Below are 22,976 nucleotides of genomic sequence, written 5' to 3' on the forward strand. Positions count from 1 at the left end.
GCAGGAATTTAGTCCCTTAGGTATCCGTCAGTTTCTGATGTCTCCTATGAACTGTCTTACTCCTTTCAGATTGTGGGACTCACCTTCTCGCATTGATAGTCCAAATGCTTTGTTAAAAAGTGCTGCTAAAACATTCATAAATACACCATCCATAATGAAGAAGAAGAAAAGAAACCGAGACCTTTTATCTCCACTATCAGATAGAAGAATGGAGAAGAAACATGAGATTGACGTGACATCAACGTTGATCAGTAACTTTTCCCGTTTGGATGTCATGTTTGATGATATTGAGACTCAAGGTACTGAAGATGATAAAGAAAATTGTGGACAAGCTTGTAAGGTCAACGAGAAAGGTAACTCTCAGGAGAAGATTGACCAGCATCCTCTTGATGCCGATGCTAAGATGAAGGATGATATTGATACTGCTGCTGAAATTGTAAGTATTACTACTATTATTATTCGAGTAGACCACTAAAGTCCTTGACTTTGCTGCATGGTGTCAAGTTAGTCTCTATGGCTATTAATAGTTTTTGACACACTAACTTGTCACTGCCCTCTAAAATGGTATTATTCTCTTGTTGGTTGCAGTCCAGAATTTTTAAATATTTCTTGTTATTTTTATTGGTCAGGTGCAGCAACCTTCTGGAGTTTTCGTTGAACATGATATGAATGATCTGTCGATGTATTCTCCTAATCAAATGGGTTTGAAATCAGACATTTTTCTAACATTAAGTGCTAGAAATCATAAAAAGTCAGTCTCGAGACTTAACTCTCCTTGTGTTCGATTAAAGGAGCACGAAAGGCTTTCAGTTTCTGTTACTTGTGTACAATCCGTTTGTTCATCATCAGGCGCAGGGGAGAATACGGGTGATCAAACGGGAAATGATGGTGGTTTTGAAACATGTAGCATGTAATGTTCCTTAACTTGATTATGAGTATAATAATGCTATCTATATATTTTTTTTCAGAGGTTAATGGGTTGCATTGTTTGTGACCAAGTAACTTCTTGTTTGATTTCAGTTTTGGTGGAACACCTTTTAGAAAAAGCTTTGAATCACCTTCAGCATGGAAATCTCCCCTGGTGTTCAGCACTTTTTTGTCTAGCCCCAGGATTGATACTGAAATTACAATCGAGGTACTGTATGTTTTGTTGAATTAACTAATGTTGTTCTGGAATTATTAGTTTCTTTCTCCTCATTTAAAAAAATGGAAATGTTTACAGGACTATGGATGTTTCTTTAGCCCGGGTGGTAAAGGCTATGATGCAATCGGATGGATGAAACACATCGGCGAACAAACTGCTGCTCAATATGCCAATGCTCAAGAGATTTTGGAAATTGAAACTCCTAAGGCGTTGCCAAAATACGCCTCTGGAAACGACCAGGAAAACATCGATCCTCACAATCAGCATGGGAACCATTCTAAGTCAGCTTCAAATGCTTTGGTAGAGGTGGACTGATCAATGCTTCTTTTCCTTATTTTTTTCAACAAAATTTCAATGTAGTTTCTAAACTATTTTCTCTCATATAATCAATGGTCTTTAAATTGTTCTCAATCCATCAAACAAGTCTATGAGCTACTTTCAAAACAAGAGTGTTATAGTTCAACTACTAACTTGACAGATTTAGAAGAGTTTATAGACTGTTTATTACATTTTTATAGTTCTCAGATCAAATAAAAAGAGCGATAGCTTAGAGACTATCTTGAAATTTTTACTAAAAATAATTTATAGTTTTGTCAATTATATAGCTAATAGCATAAAGAAATATTTGTGTTTCCAGGTTGAACGACGCATGCTTGACTTCAGTGAATGTGAAACTCCAGGCAAGGGTGATAAGGGAAAATCCTCAGCTATTTGTGTCTCAAGTCCTTCTTCATATTTGTTGAAGAGCTGTAGATAGATGGCTGCTTGTCTATTGTTATGGCTCATGCCTCCAGCTGTTTTGCCTTTTGAGTATATCAGTATACTTTATATATAAATTTGCCTTAAATTTATTGTTTAGCTTATAGTGACAAGACTTAAATTTGTAATTGTAACAACAAAAAATTCCCTTAAAGTTTTAATGATTCTTTATTCTCGGTGTTTGTTTGGAACTTAGAAAAGTTGACGAAAGAATAAAACTAGGGTAGGCGAAGAAAAAAAAGAGGAATTAGACGGCATACGAGGTATACCTTCTCTTGTTTGGTGCTTGATTGAAGAAAGGTAGGAAAGAAAGAAACGGTGAGTTCCACTTTAAAACTCTTTCTCTCCTTTATGAGTGGAAAAGTGGTTTAAAATGAAATGATGTGATTCAATGCTTATGCTGTTTTTGTAATGATGTGATTGAGTACATTTTTTAATATATAATTTTACTTATTTGTAATCTTATAGTTATGTTGTTTTCTCATTTTATAAACAACAAAGTAAGAGAAGAGAAGTTATATAATTCTTCACCTCTTTCTGCTCTTGCTTACTAAATCATTCCTTTCTTAAAAAAAAAAAAAAATTCCTTTTACTTAATTTATTTTCTCTTCTCTTTAGACCAAATGAAGCATTAAGGTTTCCTACAAGTAGTTAGGAGGTAGGGGTATAATTCAGTCAAATGAAAATGGCAACTCATTATTGGGGTTTTGGTTCGTTCAGTGTCCTCCATTATTGGCGTCCTCCATTATTGGCAGTTCCAATGTAAATGCAAGCGTCACCTTGATGCTTTGTAGAAGTGTTAAAAATCCACAATATTGACGAGTTTGCAGAAATAAATAATTACAAAGGTAAAACTATGTATAGTTTGTTGTCAGGTAGACACACCCTAGTATTACTCACTTTAAATATTATTTTTATGTCGATTTTTTTTGTTTAGACGCAGAAGCTTGATGAAAGAAGATTCTGCGCATTCTCTATTAACTTTCCAACTGAATCATAGTTACACAAGTGTTGTCAGTCGTATATATCTCTATTTTTTACCAAATCCTATCTATGTATTTAAGCGTAGCAAATGAATGATTAATCACTAACGGTTGTTAGTACTGTAAATAGGAAACCAGTTATAAGTTATAACTTGCTCCACAACCCTTGGAGCCACCAGAGATCCTCACCTTTTTTTAGATGAAAAATTGTAAAAAAAATTATTAACAACTGTGAGGCCTAGGGTTCAAATTCATGACATAGTATCCGACCTAACAATTTCGACATTATACCACTTTGAAACGCTCCGTTTCATTTATTTATTTTGTTTTATTTATTTATTTTTAATATTAATATTAGTAATTAAAAAACCAACTTCTCCCACTTTTTTTTCCATTCCACTTTTCCCCCTTCTTCTTCTTTCCCTCTCGGCTACTCCACCCTACTCCCATTTTTCATTTTTTTTTCTTTCTTTTCTTTTCCTCTTCTTCTTCTCATTTAAAGCCAAGCTAGCCTCTTTAAAATTTTAAACCCATAAGAAGGTATACAAGGACTTGGGTATAATTTTTGGGTTAGGGTTGTACTCTAAGGAAGAAGAAGGGTAACCATTTCTTCAGAGTTGTTTATTGAAACTCTTTGAAGTAAATACACTACTCTAATCCTAGTATGAATTCATAGAAAAATGTAGTTTTGTTTAAAAATCTTATTTTTGTACTTAGAGTATATTTAACTGATTTCTATGGTTTCTTAAAGTTAGCTAAACTTTAGAATAATTTTTCTAAAGTCTTGAAAATACTTTTGATACTCAGATTTGTCAGCTGAGATCCTGCCGGCTACTCTAATAGTTGTTGGAGAGCAAACTTAGACGATTCTCCATAGTTTTGAGTTGACGACGGTCATCGTCATATATTTTTTATAATGCTGTAATTATTATTTCACTTGTTTTCTATATTAAAGTATTTATTGAAAAATTAAGGAAACACAACATTTGAAATTTATCTCAATTTCGTCAATTATTTAATTTAATGGTCGTTGTTTTGATTTATGTATAAGTTAAAGTATTTAAATATTGAATTGTTATGCGATTGAATAAGTTTTCCATGAATTTCGATGAAATGATTTTAAATATGTGTTTTGAGAAATCGTTGTTATATTGTTAAATCGTTAACAGATGCATCTAGTTACCTCGTTTTAATTAGAGAGAGTTACCAGTTAGATAGAGCCGCCCCTATGAGAAATGTCATCCTTAGGAGGAGAGAGCTATCAACGCGATGTAAGCTCCCTAATTGATATGTGATGATGCATTGCAGGATTGAGAGGAGATAGTTATCCGTTAGATGAACCGGTTGTTTTCTGTTAAATGTCTAACTTAATCATAATTACAATTGTAAAAGTTATTTTTACAGGCACGATTAAGCACTACTAGCTGATGACACTGAAGTGTATACTAAACATAATTATTTGATATAACCGGACTTTGTATGTTTAATTAATTGAATTTCTATATTGTACAAATTTATGTAAAAAATCTCCTTACAAATTTGAGTTGTACGAAAAGCAATCGAATCAGACCAATTTCTCTATAGATCTACAAAATAATTTGGGAAATTGAATTTCGGGTAATAAAAAGTAGTGATTTTAAAGGATTCATTCACTGGTCAAAATTACTCCTTACTCGTGAAAAACATTTCGTTTCATCCAAAAACCCACCTTCGTTTAGAGGGGACTTAAACCCTCAAAAAGCCAAAAACCAAACAGGGAACAACGCTCGTTTTTCTTTTTCAATATTTCTAGCAAGTTATAAGAGAACATAAAAACGATTTCCTACATACCTGCCACAAGTTAACAAAGGAAAATCTCTTAAGTAAAGCATCAGGATCCCCGTGGGCAGAAAAGTTGTTTGTAATTCACCCATCAAATCCAAGGCTTCATTGTTTTTTAAAATATAATTTTTATATATAAATAAAATTTTATTGTTGATGAGATTTTAATTATTACACAAAAGTATGAAATCCAACCATCAAGGACGAGTTGAGCTGAAAACTGCGGTCAGTAAAATTTAGGCAACTTGGGTTACAGCTGCATGTATTGCATCCGCAAGGTGTGAGACTGTTCTGGAACTCAAGCCAGCCATGCTAATCCTCCTGCACAATAAACAGTGCATGTTGAGTCATATGAAATTCCGGCATATATGAACAATTACACCTAAGGGATATCCAAAATATTAATCTGTGTTGTATGCAGCAGAAACAAATAGCCATTAGATAGCATCATCACAGTCCTTAAAAAATGTACACAATTCATTGTTGTCAATTGCAGATCATAAAAGACAACGGTTTGTTTTAATTCCTTTAGCTATTTGACAACACTAACACAATCACAAGTCAAAAACAAGTTACTCACGTACGTAAGGCAACTAATCCTATACAAGCAAACAGTACATACTTTCATAATTATCTGGTTTGAGTTTGTTTACATGAATTTATCTTGGTCCTTAAAAACCAGCCTCAGTAACAAAAAATAAATTATTGATGACTTGTTTCACGAAATATACAAGTATGCAACCTTCACTAAATATATAACAATGAGCATGATGCAGAAAACACAAACATATATGTATGATGACTTGTTTCAGAGAAAAATGGATTCTAAAATTTAACCACCATCGTGTTGCATTTTGCATATATTTATTTTACAGCAAAAGAAATTGGACAACAGCATGGTAAACAAGTGTCTTGTTCACACTCATTTGGAACATAAAACAAATGAGAATATGCGTCATATTCATATTAACTCATTGAATAAGTCAGAAATAAAATAGTCATACCCATCAGATGTCATGTATATATGGTACTCTTTAGTCATGAAGGAAACTTGCTCAGGATTCAATCCTGTGAAAGTAAACATTCCAATCTGCTTGATAATGTGACTCCAATCACCTGGTGTGCCTGTTCAATTAAAGAAGAAATAAGCACATTTGCAATAAATGTTTCGTGGACACAATATCCTAGCAAGACTCTAGCAAGAGAAGATAAGTAAGAATGAGCAAACAAACAAGAACTTCTCGCATATCGGTACAACAATCATAATGAACCATCCAGAAAGGATAAGCCAAAGGAATTGAAAAAAACAATTTAAAGAGGCCAACCTCTAGCCCTTAAAGCATCAAAAAGTTGTTGGCGCATATTGATGATGCGATCAGCCATTGCCTTCAACTCAATAGTCCATTCATTGTACAAATCCCTGAAAGATGAGCAAAACAGGTAAGAATCAAGCAGTGAGGAAACAACAAAATCATAGTCAAGAACAAATTCATATTTTCTAGTCCTACAAAGGAAAGCAGAAGAGTCTTGGCTCATTACCGGTCCTTGAGAATGGCAGCCACAATGGATGCACCATGAATGGGAGGACTTGAGTACATGGGCCTAATCACAAGTTTCAGCTGGCTCTCAACCCTGCTTGCAACATCGGCTGACTTGCATACCTGGTGAGCATTTATTGTAGAAAAGGATAATCAGGGAAACTAAAAAAGAATGTAACTCTAGGGCAACCTCTATTATATAAAAGTGAAAATTTATAAATCACATTATCTATGCTTAAAAGATAGCAAGATTCAAATCAAAATCAGGGAAAAAATCAGATTGAATAGGATGGTAATGCTTGAAATTCTTACAATGCTCAAGGCACCGACACGTTCACCATAAAGACCCATGTTCTTTGCATAACTCTGGGCTGCCAGCAACTCACCACCATCAGCAACAAACAAACGAATAGGCTGTGCATCTGCATCTAGACTTCCACTGGCAAAACCCTGTCGAACAAAAATAGATATAAATTAGACAGTTTCCAATAAAAAACGGGCATTTGAGACATGGAAAACCCATTTTCATGTGTGGACATTGTCCACCATGGAATATGCCAAGAAATGGGAAGCTTTGGGATTCAAGAGATTCCAAGTGGTTGAATTTGTTATTTTGAAGTTAACATCAGTAGCTTATGTCCACACACAAAATTATCAATGGGAGAAAGCAAAAAGAACGATGTTGGTTGAATGCAAAAAACGCTTGCCTGATAAGCACTGTCAAAGAAAGGTAACAGAGATTTCGATCTTATCATCTGCCTAATCTGCTCCCATTGTTCAAGTGTTGGATCAACACCAGTAGGGTTGTGTGCGCATGCATGTAGCAAAACAACAGATCCTGATGGAGCAGCACCAAGATCCTCTAGAAGTCCTATAAGGAACAAAGAGGGGAGAAATATTAACTAATTATGTTATTCAATATTGATCATGATGCATATTGTGACGCATATGACCATTGATACAAATTGAAAATATCGAATAGACATTTCACAGCTTGATAGAATAATTTCTAACCTTGAAAATCAAGCCCTCGTGTTGCTGGAGCATAGTATCGATATGTTTTGACAGTTAAACCAGCCAAGGTAAAAACCTTTATATGATTGCCCCAAGTAGGCTGTGGCAAATATATAACCCGCTGAAAATATCGAGACAATCAAATAAGGTAAGCCCAACTATATACCTAAGTATCAGTTAAAAAAGAAAGAGGGGAGAGAAAAATTAAGGACAGAGCACTTTACTTCGTGATAGTGTTTAGCCAAAAATTCACCCCCAACTCTTAATGAACCAGTACCAGATAAGCCTTGAACAGTGGTAACCCTGTTCTCTTGTATAGCAGGGCTATATTCAAAAAAGTAAGCAAAAAGAAATATAGTTAACTAAATGGGAAGAATATTTACAAAAAACCGAAACAACAAATTACTGATTGAACAAGAAAAGTTAATATAATAACATACCTGTCAGCACCAAAAATAAGCTTAGCACTCAATTTGTTAAAATCAGCTAGCCCAACAATTGGAATATATTCCTTGTTGCGTGACCTGGAAACAATGTAGAAGAGAACTTTATATAAAAATTGAGCATTGCAATATATAGTTTGGTCCTTGCAAATATAACTCATTTTGCTTTTGGTTTATCTGTTTTGTTCTAGTCTTTGAAAAAAAAATCATGTTGGAATTGTCCCTATGATATGTAAAATATTTTATTTTAATTCCTCCAATATGAGTGACATAAAAAACTAAAATAAATATTACACATATTACTAAGACCAATTTCAATATAAACAAATTTTTTAAGGATCAAGAGCAAAAAATATTTTTAAGGGGACTACAAGCGAACAAAGGCTATATTTGTAGAGATAAAATGCATATTTAAACAAAAATTGAATACAAATTTCTGGTTAGAAATGAGCAAAAAAAAGTATAGGTACTAACCCGTCGGTGAATAGTTGGTGTTCAACTCGCCTCACTACATCCAACACAAGGGGTTTACCTTCCTGATAAGTAGCACAGGCTATATAGTATTAGAAAAAGTGTCACATTCTGGCAAATAATTAAGAACTACAGAAATGCAAACAAATAAGAGTCTAACCTCAGTTCGGTAAGCACCAACACCCAAATTGAGCTTAATTGGACTAGTGTCTTTGTTGTAAGCGACAGTTACCTATTTTTCACACATGAGAGAGAAGAAAAAAAACAGAGCAATCAGTAACAAAGTTTTCGTATATAAAACTAAACTAAAAGAACGTCACTATCAAATTGGCGTATTCTTCACAACACAACAAAACAATTCTAATACGTAACATAGCAACCCATCAGCATCGGTAATCATGCCGTTTCTGAATTCGTGCGTAAATAAATGAAATCAAAACTCAAGGAATTAAGCAACAAATTTACATAATCTAAAAATAAAATAAAAAAAAACTCTAAAATCGGTTAAATTGAAGCTGTTCGGTAATGATCACGATGTTAATGAGATCGGAGGACAAAAAATAAAACGCATAAATCAAAATAGAAGAAAAAAAAAGTATGATCAATAAATTGCGATCTGATATAATAGAGTGAGAATAGTTAGTGATGTTGGAAGAGAAAGAGAATAATATATACCCCGAGGATAGCATCTTCGGGAGCACGAACGATTTGAGCGAAGACGGAATCGGAAGAAGCAGTTGGAGAAGGAGAAATGTTGTGAGAATCCATTTGGACGTGATTAACAAAGTGTTTTGCAATAGTGTTTAGCCTTCGATCGCTGCTTGGAGAATAAGAAGAGGAGTTAGAAGAATAGGTGGTGGAAGGTTCGAGAATAACCGGTGGGCGCATCTTGTATATATGTATTACTTCCGTGGTTTGCTTTTGGGTAGGTTGGGGTCCCTATAAAGTATTAGTAATTAAATTTGTAAACTACAGCACTAGTAACAATAATACGTAACAAAATATACTCCGTGATTTTGTCGAATTGAAAACTCTCCTATATATATATCAGAGCAGTGCGTGCTGATTGATGGAAGCCCATTCCTCATCGTCACGTGTCATGAACCATGTAGTTGCTGAGTCGGCGGATTATCATAAGTCTTATCACACTTTTGCCTTGGTACCCGTATTTCGCTTTAACTTTGTTTAGCTGACTAATTATGCAACTAAAAACCTTGATAGATTAAGCTAACTTTTAAAAATTACGTGAACTTTAAACTCACAGTTAACATATTCTTAAACAAGCAGCGGACTAAAACATTGTTACTCGTCTTAACGTGACTAAAATCTGAAAATTTAAAATACAGTCCTATAAGTCCTAACACTCTCGCAAACAATGTAACACATGTCCACGATAGGGTTTCATTTTCTTCAACCCTTGAAAGACTAGTTTGTTATCCACTTCAAGATGTCTTGAGCAAAGGATGTCTTTCTTCCACGATGAAGCAGTGATGATGAAGTCTAAAGAGTCTCGAACAACACATCTGAAGCCTCACTTTCAGTTATTTGTGGTCGCGTCTACATTTACTTTGAATCGATCATGGTGAAGGGGTATTCAACAAACAACATGAGGATGATTTGGCATAAATGGCACTGGCGGAGCATTTTTGATAGCAATCCAAGCAACACGTCCTTTGTTTGATAGAAACATCACATGTATTTGTTTATTGTGAAAGCACTTAACATTCACTTCCCTCCAAATGTTTAAATCATAGTAGGAATAACATTTTTTTTTTATTAACATAGAAGATCTAAACCAAATTTGACCAGTTCACAAACAGTCTTTTTAAAGTATGTCGATATTAATAGTGATAAATATTGATAACTAATTGAGGCTATGCTAGTTAGACGGTCTTATATTTTTATAATGTTATCCTTTATATTTTTTAGGCATTGTTGTTTTTTAAATTTAAATCTAGCATGAGTATGACAAAATTAATTTTGGGTAAGACTAAGTCTATTACATTCTCTTTTAAAAAAGAAGAAAAAAAAAGTTTATTACATTCAAATAAATTATATCTTTCATAAAAAAAAATTGTCAACATTTGAAATTTTGGAGACAATAATATCATTTAGTATTTTTATTTTAATCACTATATTTTTATTCAAATTTGAGTTAGAATTTAGGTTAATTTTGATTTGTTGAGATTGATTTAAGTATTAGATTTGTTTCCAAATTTAAATTACGATTATAACAAATTTTATGTAAATGATGGTGTTGTCAATAGATTAAAAATGACAAAAAAATCCAAGTCAATCTCTATCTTAGACTAAGATATTATCTGTTCATTCTAAATATTTTTAATAAAAAATAAAATCTAAGTTATGTTTTTTATGTCAATATTTTTAACTCAAAAAGCAAAAAATTTCATGGATAGTTCTTTGTCTCATTTTATATATTTAATTTGTTATTAAAATCAACACAATAAAACAAATCATTTTCTTATAAATTATGCACAATTCAAATAACACGTTTAAAATAAGACATTGATCAATAGAATCAACTCCCAACTGTCAAAATCGTTGGTGCCTCGGTTCAGAACAAACTTGGAACTTGAAATTCGAGCATTTTGGAATTGGAACTCCCAACTGTCAAGCATTTTGGAATTGGAACTTGAAATTCGAAAAAACTTAATTTTTTATGAAATGATCGAGGACAATGATCAATCGCCAATCTCTTTTTCCTTCTTACCATATTTTTTACCTCTCGTTTTTAGTGAATTGAAATGTTTGAGAATCAAGCACATTTTTAATAAGACACAGCCAAATCGAAGCCATGTCGCAAACATGAGCATGACTTCCTCTCTGCAATCAGCTGCCTCTTGAAGTTGGACACACCCCCACAATATATCTGATGTACACAATTCCTATCAAAAAATGAGTAAGATGACTATGAAAAACTCTAGACCCTCCTGACTCTAAGTTCTGCCTTTCCTCACACCTAAATGTAGCAGACAATGTGAGGTTATCATTGCCTTCTGAAATGGGATTTTTCAATTGAATTGAAATGTAGAAATCGAGAGTTTTTCAAATTATAAGAGGCTGCTTATCTTGCTCGCCGGTCAAATAAATTTTGTTCAGCAATAAATCCGGAACAGGAAAGATCCACGCACAAAAAGAAACATGGAATTGTCAACAAACAAAAGCATTATGCTCTCATTTGAAACCATAAATGGGTAGGTTATTTCTTTAAATAAAATAGAGTTAAGAAAAATTAGTATTACATGTAGGAATCTAACTACATCCTTCCACCTCAAACAAAAACAAAATGAACAAAATTCTGCCTGCAAAACAAATTAGAAAGGGGAATCGACAAGGGCACAAAGTGCATCCAATTCACTCCAGCTTTATACTGTCCATCTCGTTGATCACACCTTCAAGCTGTAAACAATACAGAAGAAAATGGTTATATGAGAAATAATGATTATTCTTGATAAACCCAAAAATTATGAACCGCATTGGGAGGCGCAAACATACCTTAACAATTTGGCGCAAAAAGTAGTCCCCATACCGTTTGGCAGGTTTAGACTCCACAACATGAATCGTGTCCTGCAGGAAATGAAAACATAAACAAAAGTTGAAGCATCATTCGACATAGAAATTGTAATACAGTCCGATTCCTAATTTTCAAAGTTTGGACTTCACTCAGTACCAACATTCTTAATCATTAATATCATTATTCTGTGGCATACAGTTGAAGTAATACATGAGTGATTTTACACCTAAAAGATAAGACAACTAACAGACGGTCATACTATCAAATCTACGATGGACTCAGTCTTTGGTGGTCTGAGCTCAGAGATACTTGATCAGCTATTTAACAAATATATTGCGAGCAAGGAACTGCTAATAATAACAAGATACAAGTTCAACATAAAAGAATACTTGTCATAATATGACCCCTGTAAACATTTCCGAGATGCATTTGAAATAATCCCTTCAAAGAGAAAATGTTTCGGCAAGAAGAAAAAGAAAGAAAGTTTACATCATCAATATAGAAATCCACATCAGCATTGGATATAACTTTTCCAGCACTATCAACAGCGTGAGTCTTGTGCTTGTATGTCATCAAGATAGTTCTGCCAAGCATCAAAATGGAAATGAATAAATAAACTAATGTCCAAATATAAATTTTAGAAACAAAAAAAAAATTATCCAAGCAAATGCAAAATTAAGTGAAAGTTTTGCAACCTTAAGGTGGATTCATCTACTTCCATGTAACTTGCAAGTTTTGCAAGGGAGATTGTTGAATATACTTTCAAGAAGGTGCGGAGACCAGATAACAACTGTTGTTGCTTTGCTTCATAAAGGAACAGTTTCAATTGAAGTCTATAGGCATCCTGGGTACAAAAATAGCTTTAAGTAATAGATATAGTGAAAAGGGGGAATGGAAGGGAGCGAAAAGAACATCTAAACAACTCTCGCTAATGGGTTGAGTGACTCTGTCAGATCATTTGTGAGCCTCAAATCAGATCATCAACATAGAAGGCTCACAGAGTCAATAGAGGTCTAAGAACAGATATCTAAACATGAATATCAATAAATGTTTCAACAAATACATGAGCATTGAACTGTAGAAACTAGAATATATGTAACCGTGAAGATTCAGGCAGCAACACGTGAGTAATTAATTAAATTCATGATAACTTGAGTTCCAAAATGTCACAATTCATTTTAGCAAAGTTTACTAACTGTTTAACTGACAATAGGTTTATATAGGATTTTCACGTTCTCTTTATGCAGCTTTTTGGGAGATGGGGTTAAGTATTCTGTATTCCTAAGCAGATTTATTTCACTGTAAAACGGAGTTAATTATTCACCAGTTAAATAATAGAGAGAAGGAGAAAATAAGAACTTTGGAATTCAAAGTTGAAGCTCATTGGAACTAACTTCAAATTTGAAGTATTTCGGGGATATGCACTCCCTCAAAATGCTATTGGGTCCAGAACTTGGATGGAGTTTAAGGTATACCTGGTTGTAATTTACTAGAGGTTCTTCAAAACTGGGTGCTGAAGGGGTGATAAACTTGGGGCATGCATATGAGAAGAGCTCGTCATAAATAGCAAAAGCCTCATCATCGTATCGTTGCATTCTATTCATCTTTTCACCATACTTCTCTCGCAGCTGAGAGTTCACAGTTTCATCAACAAGCCTGCTTTGGGGGCAGAGTGAGAGGCTAATTGCCAGCAACGCATACATTTGTTCATTCTTCTTCAATATCTGTTCGTATTGTGGAGATTTCTGATGATAAACTTTTGTCTTAAAGATGTACAAGAGAATTTTGTTGAATTCACGAATTGCTTCCACATATCTGTAGAAAATGCTACATTTCAGGCCATATAATAATAACATAAACCATGAAGAAAAAGCACCCATATAAAAACACCATCTAGTGAAATATATTTCTACAATAGAGACGCTGCATCTTCAAATGGCTGAGTTACTTGAGTATTTTCCCATTTCTAATGAATCTCAAACCCTCAACCATAATCCATAACCTAAAAACCACAAAAAGAACTAAGACAGAAATCTCATTCGATGCTTGCATATTGCAAGATGAAAAGTTATACATTAGACAATCCACATTGAACACTATCAATATCTTTTTGTGTGTCTACATAAACACTACCAGAAGAGAATGTCATTTGAGTAATGCATACAGGGCAAAAAGCTGCCTCGAATAAATAAGTGGTTTAGTTGGTAAAAAAAATTTATTACTAAAAACAAAAACAAAAAAACATGAATCACTAACATTATAAAGATATTAATATTAATTTAAAAACTCCATGTCAACATAATATCATATACACACAAAACAAGCAAACAATCAAGCAGTAGTGAAAGTCATCACCTGCGGAGCATAAGATTGGCAAATCCATAGTGATAAATGGTGGTAATGTGGCTTCCAATAACGCTGGTGTAAACCCCTGGTAGGCTAATATCAATAGGTTGCAAGCACTTAAGACCAGTATGATAATCACCCAAAAGACAATGAACCCTCAACAAGCCAACCATACTGAAATACCCCAAAACCTTCAACACATTGCTTCCCCCATTGTAATCATAACCATCAGTAGCAGTGAACTGCTCACCACCTTCCTTCTCTTGCTCTAGTATCTGAATAATCGCTGACTTCTCAACAAGTGCTTGCAAGAAGTTCAGAACACCAAAAACATTCCAAGCCTAAGATATCAAAAGACATAAAAAAAACACAAATTTCAATTAAAATCATCATTACACAACGAAGTTCAATAAACTATGAGAAATGATATTTTTAACACACAAATTTGACAACAAAAATCGACAAGAACTTAAATAGTTACCGCAGTTCAAATATGTGGTTAATTACATTTAGTGGACTGTTAATGAATATAACAAAGTGTCACAATTCACTAACCAACTGCTTAACAAAGTGTCACAATTAAGCACCATTTTGAATGTCGTTAAATGTGATTATCGAGTGCTCAAATATACATTACATTCATAATAATCATCCAAATTATATTCAAATATACACCAGAAAACCATGGTTAATGTGATTCAAAATACTTATGTATGTAATTAATGAGTTTTGACAACTTGTTCATTAAACATCTGACATACAAAACTAACCGTGTATTACCACCTAAATTGTTGACAATTGGCGCATTTTGTATCAAAATAACACAACTTAGAAAATATACACACAACCAAGCGCAACAGACCTGATCGAACTGTCTCAAGAGAGCGATTTCTTGTTCAGTTTTGTTCTTCATTTTAGCACGATACTGACAGAAGCTTTGAAACTGGTAAACAAATTCATCAACCATATCCCAAAGCCACTGGTTAGGAAGTTGCATATTGACAACACCGTGAAGAACAACTTGGAAGAGACTACAGTAATTATCCCAAGAATCGATTCTCTGACGGAGAGTTGGAGTGAGGCGAGCATAAAGGTGGCGAAACCACATCTCACGGTAGAGAAGACAGAATACATGGTCATTATCGACGTAGTGAGCGACGGCGTCAACGGAAGGCCAAGGAGTGTCCTTGAAAAGACGCTCCGATAGAGTTTGGAAAGAGGTTTCGTACATCTGGTGGATCTCGTATACATTTTTCTCTCTTATGTGACGGTAAAGGTGAACAACGAAGGATTTCACTGAATCGGGAACGAAGTTAGGGTCGTAACCTAAGTCTTGAGATTGAAGACGTTGTTCTTCGTGATCATTCGCCATTGCTGATTGAAGATTCGAGCAGGTTGTGGTTTTTGCGCCGTCCCCAGATGACAGCTAGGGTTAGGGCTTTTGGTGCTTCGGAGTGATTTGTTTTCGACTGCTTACAAAGGATCTTACTTTTTATTTTTATTATTATTTTAAAAATTTAAATTCTATTTCAATTTAGTCAAAAAAAATTATCTTTCGGCTAAAATTAATTAAAAGTAATTATGCTTTTTTTCAAATAAAAAAAATTAATCGAGTGAAACGGAAGACGGCGGTGAAACATGTTTGGGCAATTTGTTACTTATTATAAAAAATCGGTAATTATAAATATTATATCTTAAAGATTTAAAAAAATTAAGTAAAACGTAAATTGTTTTGTGTTTATCTACTTTGACAAAAGAAATTACTCAAAACGATTTTGCATTTTAAGTAATTTTTGGACTAAGAATTTATTCAAAAAGGTTATATAACAAATGATGAAATCCATTTTTTCTTAAATGATTGTTTAAAAAAAATTAAATATTTTTAATTCATATAAATTTCAATTTTTTTATTTTGATCTCTATAAAATAAAAATATAATTTTTAATATGAAACTATTATGCATTTTTAATCACTATTCTTAATAAACATATATTTTTGAATAAATTTTTTCAAACATACCTAAAATTATATAAAAAAAATTCCTTACAAAAATGGGTTTACAATTTAATTTCTTAATTTATATTTTTGTTATTTTTATCTTGAGTTTACCATATTTAAAAAACTTATATTTAATTTATTTAAATTTTAATTTTTAATATAAAATTATTATGCATTTTTAATCACTATCGGATATATTTTTTAATAAATTTTTTTAAATATAATTACAATAATATAAAAAGTTCCTCCACAAAAAACGAGTTCACAATTTAATTTTTTAATTTATATTTTTGTTATTTATATCTTGAGTTTGTTACATTTACAAAATTCATATTTTATTTATTGAAATTTTTAAATAAAAATATTTTGAAATAACTTTTAATAATATTTTAAATATACTCAAAGAAAATTAATTGAAAAACAATTAAACGTTTCAAAAACTAACAATATTTATTAGACAATTTTGTAAAAACTTATATTTTTATTTTATAAAGATTAAAACTAAAAATATATTTAATCCTTTAAAAAAATAAAAAAATAAAATTATAAGGAAAGTCTATTTATTAAACCATGCATTTTATTTTTTATATTCAATTTTTTCTCAGAGAAAAATGATAAGAGGTGCTCTAAAACAAATTAATTTAAAAGTATTGTTCTAAAGTCATCTATTTGATTATTTACAAAGAATTTGTTACTTTTAATAAATAAATAAAAACAAAATAAAACATAAAGTATCATATTTTATCTTTATTTGACAAACATATTTATTGAAATTTTTAAATAAAAATATTTTGAAATAACTTTTAATAATATTTTAAATATACTCAAAGAAAATTAATTGAAAAACAATTAAACGTTTCAAAAACTAACACTATTTATTGGATAATTTTGTAAAAACTTATATTTTTATTTTATAAAGATTAAAACTAAAAATATATTTAATCCTTTAAAAAAATAAAAAAATAAAATTATAAGGAAAGTCTATTTATTAAACCATGCATTTTATTTTTTATATTCAATTTTTTCTCAGAGAAAAATGATAAGAGGTGCTCTAAAACAAATTAATTTAAAAGTATTGTTCTAAAGTCATCTATTTGATTATTTACAAAGAATTTGTTACTTTTAATAAATAAATAAAAACAAAATAAAACATAAAGTATCATATTTTATCTTTATTTGACAAACAAATATAATATAATAAATAATTTCCACGGCAAATTCGTAATTGAAAAATATTGAAAATTATATACTAACGTCATCTCTTAAAATAAACATTAATAGTCATATTCATTTTCAATATTAAGATAATGTTTAAGTATATTAGTTAAGAGAAAACAAACAAATATATATATATATAACATTAATCAAATCCCTAGCTTAGGCGATAAAAATTACAAATTATTACTTCTAAGAAATATTATCGTCCATCATTAAAATTTTCGATGATTTTGAAGTTCTTTCGACGTGGAACACTGGCCTCACTTTATATATTAAAAGTAGCTCAAAATGGAGCACACAAACCGTGTTAAAAAGCAGACCCAGACAAAGGTCAGCAAGAGTGCTTTGCCACCCTCCTTAGGAAGTCAAAGCTTGGTCATTCGCATTTTAATAATTATAAACTAAGTTTGTTTATAATTATTAAACAAGTCCATACTCCTTTAATTAACATTTTTAATTATTAACAAACTACACTACTCATGTAGCACATGAAATCGTAAATCAAAGGAGCATCAAGTCCATACTCCTTTAATTAACATTTGTAACTGTCACTGTCATATGATACATGTTAAAACATTTTTTGTCCAAAACTGAATTCCATCCATCATAGCATTGTTCAAGGCATGAAAGACTGGAAAGATGGTGTCAAGCTCTTAGAACTGAATTCATTGAGTTCAGTTCACAATCTTTGTCTGTTTGAGTTAATATGTGCTAAATGAGGTGCCTCCTCATAACTGTCAGGTTCATCTTCTTCGTCAGAAGAAAGAAGGGATGAACCCATCCATGCTTTAAAACCTTCAGTAACACGTCTTTCCACCTCTGGTGTGACCTCCAAGGGATTCGTTTCCAGCATTTCGAGCCCTAGATTTCGACCACTAAAGTTCACCTCGTCAAGAATCACAGCTGCCTTTCTCCTTAGAAAGAAGGCAGTGCCACCATATAGAACAACCAGTCCCCACGATGCAACTTCATAGCACCAAAACAAAGGTGTAGAGCAGTTGCTCATGAATGTCAAGAGACTTGAACCAAGAAACAAGGCAAGAAGACCAAAGATGATAGCGAAGATAAGATTCAAGATGGATAGACAGCGAACGCCACCTGTAAGTTATCCAAATATTAAACTTCAATTAATTGAGCCCATAAATGCTCCAGTGTCAGATGAAAAGTGCATGGAAAGAAAGAAGTTGAAATATCAGACAGCGGAGGAGGGGTCATACCCCGCCTTGAGGCACAATAATTATTGTCAACCACCTTCAAGCATCCATGCCTTGTTGGAGCAGAATAAGCTACAGTGATACCTACAAGACAACTTTTATAATATAAGACTAAAACACCAAGCATAGCCAAAAAGATATCTCCTGACTATGGCATAACGCTTTTCAAATGAAGCTGGCAAGTCATTTTGACACTAAGAGACAAAAATAAATTATAGTTAAACAAGATAATATACCAGAAACATGAAATAGGTGTTTATACAACACGGGATTTATAAACAATTAAATAATACTACACTATCAAATAATAGATGTGCTACAAGTAGGCTGTATAGTACAGTAAAAACAAGTGCTGGATTAAGAGGGCGGATGCAACATATAACTTAAATAATTGTTTGGATTACAGTTTGCACCATAACTAACAGTATGTTTGGCACAACCAAGTTAGAAAGAAAAAAAATGCTTTCCTTTTGGATAAAACCATGCTTTGCAATGCAAACTAATGTCCAAATATGCTCTTAGTTGTTGGCACCAGAAACCATTGACATATATTAGTTCAAGACCGTCAATTCAGGAACACACATGAAAAAAAGGATTATTAGCTCCAGCAAAAACTTAGACTGTATATTAACTATAGCCCAGAACATAGTTATGTGGCTGGCAATCTTAGATTCGTACTGTTTAGAAAATCTGTGAAATAGGAAATTCCATGGTTGGATCTGTCCCATTATTGAAAATTCCAGTAAGTTAAGGGGATTGTACCTGTACTGAAAGTACAAATGAGAAACAGAAACAGCCCATCATAATAGAGATGGCATTTGTGCAACTCTTGAATTCACAAAATTTGTGCAGCTGTGTTGGCCGCTTCTCTTAAGTTGAAAAATAAAAATATTTGATTTGATGAAGCAAACTGTATGGTTCTGTGAAGTTGTAAATCCAAGATTTGAGAATGTGACATAATGGCATAACTCTACTTGAAAGAGTTGACACTTTCCCTTTTCGATTCTCATCATAGAAATAAATCAAGTGATGAAAATTACAAAAATGCTAGAAAGAACTCCAAAAAACCCACCAAAGTGGCTGACTTCTCTAATACTCCCTACTGTAGAATGCTAGAAATCTTGGCTTCAAATTTATAAAGAGAATAATCACATACTTCTGTTGCCTATATCAAACATACATCTATAACTATACTCTTTCTTCAAATCCCAACAATCATAAATCAGACAAATTTATGGAAAAAATCAAAACGATTTCCATTCTAAGCATCACAATTATTATTTATCAATTCAATTTGCACCACATGTAAAGCAATGCTTTTTTTTCTCCTTTAATATTTTATCGACATCAACCATATTCGTTAGGCGTTCAATAATTTTAACTCAGCTTTTTCCGTTAGCTGTGATGTAAGGACTAAAGAGTTAATTTCTTTATCACCCCAAAAGTGAGTTAAGATTTGACAGCAATTGTGAATCATAATCCCACATTCCCACCATGAAATTGAAAGGAAGGATTATATGTTAAGTTCAATTCCCTCCTTATTCTAGAACCCTACTTCTGAATTCCTTCAACGCCCCAAATCCTGTGTCTCGAAGGAGCAACTACCCCTGATATTGTCTCAATTATTACTATAAATGTTTTTGACATCAAAACTGGAAACATACATTATTCATACAACCTTTTATTTTTCTACTGTGATTTACTTCATATCCACTAACATGCACCGTGAGTCCATCACAATTCGTTTGATCATTAAAAATATTTGACTTTAACAATTTCTACTTTAAAAGTCATACAAAAGATGATTTGTGATTGGTTCGCATTGTAAAATAAACAACAAATAAATTAGCATTATTTCTCTTGACACTAATCAAATTAAAAAAAAAAAAAAACTTATCAAAAGCAACAATTAACTTAAATTCCTTACCAGCAACAAGATACACGCCGGAGAACACAAAAACAATCAACGAAGGAATGAACACAACCATCCAGTAATAATCGGCAATTTCTTGATCCGTAAGATAAAAAGCACCAGGAAACAGATCCAAATCAGAGTCACCTTTCATTCCTAATTGTATCGGTTGAAGCCTTCGATCAACGCAGAACGGCCTCTTCCCATCGTTACCGGGAAACACTATTTTCAAACTGATAACCGTAGACACTATGATTGCAAAACAGATTACGGCAGCAAAAGCGATTGTCACGGGTCTCTGAAGCTTTCCCCACGCTTTTTCTTCTTCCCTTAGACTCTCGTACTCGCGCTTCGGCATAAACACTTGCCGAAGCGCATCGCTGATGATTGCCATTGACGGAAGCAGTAAACGGCTTCTAAATTGAGAACACTCGAGGCTTAAAACATCGGACTGATATGGATTTATACAATCTAGGGTTTCGAATTTCTTCTAGCTTGGTTTTTCAAAACCCTATTATGATGATTTGATGAATTTAATCACTACTGAAATCTATGGCTTTTGGGAAGTAAAAGTTCGAGGATTATTCTTTAGGAATTTGATAACCGTCACTAACTGACAGTGATTCCAGTTTGTGATTGCAGACTTGGGTTTGAATAAATATTCGATGCACTATACATGAAATAACAGATTAAACGGTGGGACTAAACATAAGGAACTGGATAAATACATATATTCGATACTCTATTAATGACCAACTTTTAATTGAGTGTAATTATTATGCACGTCTAATAACTGTTTATGAAAATAATTTAGAAGTAATTTTAATGAATATTAAATATCTGAAATAATTTAATTGCTGTGATTTATTAATATTAAAAAAATTATATATAAACAATAAATATAAATTAATTTTTAAATATAATTATTAATCTCACAAATTTTATTGTGCATAAATGTAAAAGTAGTTTAGTATGTATTTTCTTTTTTTCTCTTCTTTACTTATTCTATTTGTGTAAGATTTTGTTTGGATAAAAAAATTTAAGCAACACATGCTTTCCTTTTTTATATTGAGGAATTTAGATGTTTTTAAAAATAAATAAAATGTAAGTGAAGTATTATATAACTGTTTATTTATTATTTGAAATTAAATAGATAAATATTAAGTATTATATAATCAAATGTAATTTCTTTTGTTTTTTAGTTTTTTTTAAATAAATATATATTAAAATATAAATATAATCTTCTAAAACTGTTTGATACAAAATTCAACTTTAAATATAATATTATAAAAATACAACGAAAAGATTAGATTACCAAATAAGATTTATAGAGTGATTAAATTCTAATAGTTAATAATAAATTTAAAAAATTAAAATATTAGTTTTTATAAATAAAGTAATAAATAAATTCATATACAGCTTCTAAGTAATTAAATTTTACCGATTGAATATTAAATTTAAACTCTAACGAAAATAATTAGTGACCGAAACTTATTCTTTAAACTACTTAAAAAAATTCATGAAAAAAACGAGGATAACATAAAAACTAAAAAACAAATTTTAAAAGGTAAATCAATCAATCCTGAGTTGCTTTCAGAGCTGCAAGGGCTTAGATTAATATGTTCTTTCACATAGTCGAAGAGATTATTGATGACAATACAACTCTAAGCATATTTATATCGACTTCTAGGATTAGGGCTCTAACAAGTCCATCACCGATAGATAACCCACAATGAACAACAATGAAAGTAAATTGGATAATTAAATTCTCTTATCATAATATATTGTATATAATATATTAACAGCTCTGTTTTCATCTCATTATTTCATTATTGAAATCATGGTTATGAGCCAAATACCTATTCTCTCATTTGGCTAAACAATGTAACCGAACTAAATCATATTACATTATTGATGACAGTTGGAGATGAGGTGTCTACAATATAAGCAATAGACATTGGTAATTTACAGAGCATCAACATTTCTTTTATTATATATGATAGTTGAAGATGAAGTGTCAGCAAGCAATGAACATATCGGTAATTTACAGAACATCAACCTTTCTTATATTATATACTTATATTATATATAGATAATCGAACCCAATTAAATTACATTGAGGATTTCTGGAGATGAGATATCAACAATATGAGTAATTGGCATATTGATAATTTACATAGTATCAACATTTTTATATTATACTATTATGAAATAAAATACAAATAAAAAGATAATTAAAAAATTAATGTCTATAATTTTAATTTTTAATGAAATATATTAAATTTTCAACAACTATTTTTTATTTTAAATGGAGTATATATATATATATGGAATTATATGTGAAATTGCAATGTACATATCCGCTTTAAATTGAGGATTTTTGTGCACTCGTGTGACTTACACATGGCAAGAGACTGATATATATGACGTCTAGTTCATCACTTTTTCACACATTTATTATTTTCAGTTTTAACCACATTTAAATTTGTGTGATTTTTAATATATTTTATCAATAATTAATATATATATATATATATATATATATCATTTAGCATTTTTTTTTAGATATATCAAAATAAT

General features: G+C 31.7%; 4 protein-coding genes across 4 annotated transcripts in view; 1 reads left to right on the forward strand and 3 right to left on the reverse strand.

Annotated features, from left to right (window-relative positions):
- Positions 1-2,074, forward strand: part of LOC101506533 (transcription factor MYB3R-1) — a 6,962-nt gene extending 4,888 nt beyond the window's left edge. Inside the window, 5 exon segments of the mRNA XM_073368863.1 lie at positions 1-436; positions 630-910; positions 1,021-1,135; positions 1,223-1,444; positions 1,782-2,074. Coding sequence (XP_073224964.1) covers positions 1-436; positions 630-910; positions 1,021-1,135; positions 1,223-1,444; positions 1,782-1,901 — 1,174 coding nt within the window. The 3' untranslated portion in view covers positions 1,902-2,074.
- A 2,716-nt stretch (positions 2,075-4,790) lies between these two features.
- LOC101506203 (aspartate aminotransferase 1) lies at positions 4,791-9,180 on the reverse strand. The gene is made up of 12 exons (XM_004501127.4): positions 8,849-9,180; positions 8,334-8,405; positions 8,177-8,238; positions 7,700-7,783; positions 7,484-7,583; positions 7,260-7,380; positions 6,953-7,116; positions 6,558-6,695; positions 6,247-6,368; positions 6,033-6,127; positions 5,712-5,832; positions 4,791-5,028 (listed from the first exon to the last, which is right to left on the reverse strand). Exons 1-12 carry the CDS (start codon positions 9,059-9,061, stop codon positions 4,944-4,946), a joined length of 1,377 nt encoding a protein of 458 aa, XP_004501184.1. The 5' UTR covers positions 9,062-9,180; the 3' UTR covers positions 4,791-4,943.
- A 2,161-nt stretch (positions 9,181-11,341) lies between these two features.
- On the reverse strand, positions 11,342-15,535 carry LOC101505889 (uncharacterized). Its single transcript, XM_004501126.4, has 7 exons — positions 14,917-15,535; positions 14,064-14,395; positions 13,184-13,523; positions 12,404-12,552; positions 12,198-12,291; positions 11,690-11,761; positions 11,342-11,593 (listed from the first exon to the last, which is right to left on the reverse strand). Exons 1-7 carry the CDS (start codon positions 15,424-15,426, stop codon positions 11,549-11,551), a joined length of 1,542 nt encoding a protein of 513 aa, XP_004501183.1. The 5' UTR covers positions 15,427-15,535; the 3' UTR covers positions 11,342-11,548.
- Positions 15,536-17,703: 2,168 nt separating this feature from the next.
- Positions 17,704-21,109, reverse strand: LOC101505559 (uncharacterized). The gene is made up of 3 exons (XM_004501125.4): positions 20,412-21,109; positions 18,488-18,568; positions 17,704-18,368 (listed from the first exon to the last, which is right to left on the reverse strand). Exons 1-3 carry the CDS (start codon positions 20,788-20,790, stop codon positions 17,950-17,952), a joined length of 879 nt encoding a protein of 292 aa, XP_004501182.1. The 5' UTR covers positions 20,791-21,109; the 3' UTR covers positions 17,704-17,949.
- Positions 21,110-22,976: the final 1,867 nt, after the last annotated feature.

Source organism: Cicer arietinum, chromosome 5 (assembly GCF_000331145.2).
Source record: "Cicer arietinum cultivar CDC Frontier isolate Library 1 chromosome 5, Cicar.CDCFrontier_v2.0, whole genome shotgun sequence".
NCBI lineage: Eukaryota > Viridiplantae > Streptophyta > Magnoliopsida > Fabales > Fabaceae > Cicer > Cicer arietinum.